The sequence below is a fragment of the Borostomias antarcticus genome (genome assembly GCF_949987555.1).
Source record: "Borostomias antarcticus genome assembly, chromosome: 8".
Lineage (NCBI taxonomy): Eukaryota > Metazoa > Chordata > Actinopteri > Stomiiformes > Stomiidae > Borostomias > Borostomias antarcticus.
Genome location: NC_140241.1, coordinates 27,588,050 through 27,592,907, shown reverse-complemented (window position 1 = coordinate 27,592,907; position 4,858 = coordinate 27,588,050). Strand labels below are relative to the sequence as shown.

The 4,858-nt window shown below is 54.5% G+C and overlaps 1 protein-coding gene across 3 annotated transcripts in view; it reads left to right on the top strand.

Annotated features, from left to right (window-relative positions):
• ttc28 (tetratricopeptide repeat domain 28) overlaps positions 1–4,858 on the top strand; it is a gene marked incomplete at its 3' end in the record, with an annotated part of 121,587 nt that overhangs the window by 86,020 nt on the left and 30,709 nt on the right. For all 3 annotated transcript variants that reach the window (XM_084441649.1, XM_084441648.1, XM_084441647.1), the window contains exons 9-10: positions 4,310–4,506; positions 4,604–4,757. In XM_084441649.1, the coding sequence (XP_084297775.1) occupies positions 4,310–4,506; positions 4,604–4,757 (351 nt within the window). The remainder of the gene's footprint in view (positions 1–4,309; positions 4,507–4,603; positions 4,758–4,858) is intronic.

Below are 4,858 nucleotides of genomic sequence, written 5' to 3'. Positions count from 1 at the left end.
CACAAGTAGGGCATTGGCTAGTGGATCCAGTGGTACTCCTTAGTGGGTTGGGACTGTGCCATTTAAAGCTTAATTACCATCAGTCATGGGCTGGAGTGTGTAGGCAGAAGGGCTGCCGCCCCCGGAGCTGCCCAGCTGGACATCGACGCACAGCTTACCCAGGAAAGATAGAGCCCCACCAGTCACAGTGTGGAGAACGGGGGCAGAGTCTCTCCCTCTCTCTCTCTCTCTCTCTCTCTCTCTCTCTCGTTCTCTCATTCTCTCTCTCTCCCTTTCTGTCTGTCTCTCTGTCTCTCTCCTTGTCTCTCTCTCTCTCTCTATCTCTCTCTCTCTCTCTCCCTTTCTGTCTGTCTCTCTCTCTCTCCCTGTCTCTCTCTCTCTCTCTCTCTCTCTCTATCTCTCTCTCTCTCTCCCTCCCTCCCTCCCTCTCTCTCTCTCGTTCTCTCATTCTCTCTTTCCCTCTCTGTCTGTCTCTCTCTCTCTCTCTCTCTCTCTCTGTCTGTCTCTCTCTCCCTCTCTGTCTCTCTCCCTCTCTCGCCATAAGCTCCCACTGCTGCTGCCTCAGCCAAACAGACAGTCATCAGATCCCTGCTCATTTCCACACCTCTAATCCTCCCTCTCTCCTCTCCTCCGCTCACTCTCTTTATCAGCCAGGCGCTGCCCAGCCTATCAGCACACTAATGACCTGCTCCCTGCCACCCCCAGAACTAGGACAGGGGAGCACGCTAACCTCCTGGGGGGGATGCCGTGTGTGTGTGTGTGTGTGTGTGTGTGTGTGTGTGTGTGTGTGTGTGTGTGTGTGTGTGTGTGTGTGTGTGTGTGTGTGTGTGTGCGCGTGTGTGCGTTTTCTTGGAGGTAGAGAGAGTGTTAGTAACTTATTCTGGCAGACTCTGCAGGCTTCTCAGTAATCCTCTTACCCCAGCACCCCGATGGAGGTCTCACTTTCCTATAAGTGACCTCCACACACACACACACACACACACACGCACACACACACAACACAAGCTTAACACACACACAGTACCCGTGTAACTCCCTGCAGTTTTATTCAGTAGACTCTGTTTAGTTCCAGTAGTATTTCAGTCTTGGTGGATATTATTTCAGCTCCGACCCCTGACCTCAGCGCTGGGCTGGTCCAAACCTGAGGCGGGTGGTGCAGACACAAGAGACAGTGTGTCAGTGGGTTACAGGCACCGAGTTCACATTTCACACTCACTGAATCGGACTCTAGACACACACACACACACACACTCGCACACACACACATTGAATTGACTTAAGACAGGCAGACATGAAAGCCATGTGTAACCCATCTGGTGTCTCAACAACCCCTACACCCCTGTTTTCTGCCACGCCTTCTCTCCTCTCTTCCTCTCTCTCTCTCTCTCTCTCCCGGAAGTATTCTGTTGCTCAAGAGCATCGTTAACCCCATCATGGCATACCTCCTCATCACAGACAGACATTGTGTGGAAATGGATGAAGGCAGCATTTTAAATGAGACTGTAGCTGTGATGAGGTGTCTGACCAATGACCACTGGCTCGGGTCCTAATCAGCCCTTCCTCTGTGGCTAATCTCTGCTTGGCCGTCACTGACCGACTGACAGACTGGCTGATGGAAGGAAGACAGATGGGTGTCACGGCAACCAGACCCCCCCTCCCCACACACACACACACACTCTGAGTGGACGGCATGACCGATGCCCTGGCAAAGCCCACACGCTGGCACAATGGCCTACATCCCTGTCCCTTCCACTTCTCTCTATTTAGCCGCGCGTGTGTGTGTGTGTGTGTGTGTGTACTGTCTGCTCCCCCGGCTCTCCACCCGTATAGGAAGCAGAGCACATCTTGGTCAAATGCAATTCCACCCCGTCGCCGCCACCGGCCCCCTCCTCCGCCCCCCTCGCTTTCCGCTCGCCACAGCACTTTCCCCGCTTAGCGGCCACGGCTCTGGCTGTAGGAAGTGCGGGCTGTGTGTGTGTGTGTGTGTGTGTGTGCTGTGCTGTGCTGTGCCTGTGAGGGTGTACAGTATGTATTGGATGTGGCAAGCAATGTATGTGGTTGGAGATGAATGTCTCTCTCCGCTCATGCCCTCAAAACCAGTTTCCATCATACAGAATGTAGTCATTAGCCTTCCTGCTCGATTCCCCAGTCCACCACTCTCTGCTTCCCTATCACTCTCTCTCTCTCTCTCTCTCTCTCTCTCTCTCACTATCGCTTCATCATTCCTCACAACTATCTCTCCGTATCCCCCCCTTCACACACACACACACACACACACACTCACACTCACACACACACTCTCTCTTCTCTCTCTCCTCCCCATCTCTCTCCCTTGTCTCTCCCTCATCTGTTTAGCAAAACTGGGTTATGGAGAGGAGAGGAGAGGAGGAGAGGGAAGGAGGGGGGAGGAGAGGAGAGGAGGGGAGGAGAGGGAAGGAGGGGGGAGGAGAGGAGGAGAGGGAGGGGGGAGGAGAGGAGGGGAGGAGAGGGAACGAGGGGGGAGTAGAGGAGAGGAGAGGAGGAGAGGGAAGGAGGGGGGAGGAGAGGAGAGGAGGGAGCTCCCTGTTAATGACGCCACAGAGCGGTTTCTGTGAGAAGCTCAGAGGCGCCCGACGGGGGCCCCCGACGCTGCCAGCGAGGCTCCCCGGACAGAGAGCGCCTCGTCAAACCCACCCCCCCCCCCCCCGCCCCCGCACCCCGGATCTCCCCCTGCCTCCGCACCACGGATCTCCCCCTGCCTCCGCCCGGCGTGCGCCGGGAAGCCTCTGTGGTCGAGATTTCATCTCGGAATTGTTTCGTCTTTTTTTTTTTACACGCCTCATATTTAATTATTCATAGCGGTCTCGGGACGGGGGGCTTCAGCGTTTTCACAGTCTGTGTGTTCTGGCGTGTGAGTCGGGGGGGGGGGGGGGGATGATGTTCCTCGGTTGATTTGACTCCCCGTTGGAAATGGCTTGTGTTGGACCTGTTCTTGTTCTGGTTTAGTGGTTGAGAAGCTGTGATCAAAAGAGTCTGTGCTGCTGTATGGTCACACTGTAACAACCCAGCAGAAGAACCATTCACCTGTTCCTAGTTGAACCCCTGACATTAGGTTCTCCTGTTCCTACTGTAGTTGAGGATGGATGGATGGATGGATGGATGGATGGATGGATGGATGGATGGATGGATGGATGGATGGATGGATGGATGGATGGATGGATGGATGGATGGATGGATGGATGGATGGATGGATGGATGGATGGATGGATGGATGGATGGATGGATGGATGGATGGATGGATGGATGGATGGATGGATGGATGGATGGATGGATGGATGGATGGATGGATGGATGGATGGATGGATGGATGGATGGATGGATGGATGGATGGATGGATGGATGGATGGATGGATGGATGGATGGATGGATGGATGGATGGATGGATGGATGGATGGATGGATGGATGGATGGATGGATGGATGGATGGATGGATGGATGGATGGATGGATGGATGGATGGATGGATGGATGGATGGATGGATGGATGGATGGATGGATGGATGGATGGATGGATGGATGGATGGATGGATGGATGGATGGATGGATGGATGGATGGATGGATGGATGGATGGATGGATGGATGGATGGATGGATGGATGGATGGATGGATGGATGGATGGATGGATGGATGGATGGATGGATGGATGGATGGATGGATGGATGGATGGATGGATGGATGGATGGATGGATGGATGGATGGATGGATGGATGGATGGATGGATGGATGGATGGATGGATGGATGGATGGATGGATGGATGGATGGATGGATGGATGGATGGATGGATGGATGGATGGATGGATGGATGGATGGATGGATGGATGGATGGATGGATGGATGGATGGATGGATGGATGGATGGATGGATGGATGGATGGATGGATGGATGGATGGATGGATGGATGGATGGATGGATGGATGGATGGATGGATGGATGGATGGATGGATGGATTTCGTTTGTGGTCGGAGGTGGCAAGTCGCAAGTGACAAAATACCTACCTCCGACCTGTGTGAATTCGAGCTATGAATTCATAGCGAATGATATGATGATGATATGATATGATATTGACGTCAGCCGGCAACTGGGGGCTGAGAAACATCCGAATTTGCACGAGGAAGTGCGAGTTCACGCAGCGTTTTATTGAATCATTCCTAGTAGCAAGTCGCAATTTGCCACCTCCCAGTTCTAAACGAACGCACCATTACTCCGCTCTCGACTGAAACGCACTTGCTTTGACTCACCAGCTCATCATCTGTCCCCCCCCCCACCCAGGAATCATCCACCAGATGAAAGGGGAGTACGAGGCGGCTCTGAAGCTTCATAAGTCCCACCTGACCGTGGCCCAGGATCTGGGGGACTACGCCGCCCAGGGCCGGGCGTACGGCAACATGGGCAACGCCTACAACGCCCTGGGCCTCTACGACCAGGCCGTGCGCTACCACAGGCAGGAGCTGCAGATCTCGCTGGAGGTCAGGACACACACACACACACACACACACATACGCACGGACACCAACGAAAACACACGGACACGCGATCCACTGTAACGTGCGCATCCCCCGGCAGGTGAATGACCGGCCGTCGCAGGCGTCCACCCACGGTAACCTGGCCGTGGCCTACCAGGCTCTGGGCGCTCATGACCGGGCGCTCCAGCACTACCTGCACCACCTGACCATCGCGCGCGAGCTCCGGGACACGCAGAGCGAAGCCAGAGCCCTGGGTACCTAGGGGGGGCGGGGCGAGGGGGCGATGGATGGATGGATGGATGGATGGATGGATGGATGGATGATGGATGGATGGATGGATGGATGGATGGATGGA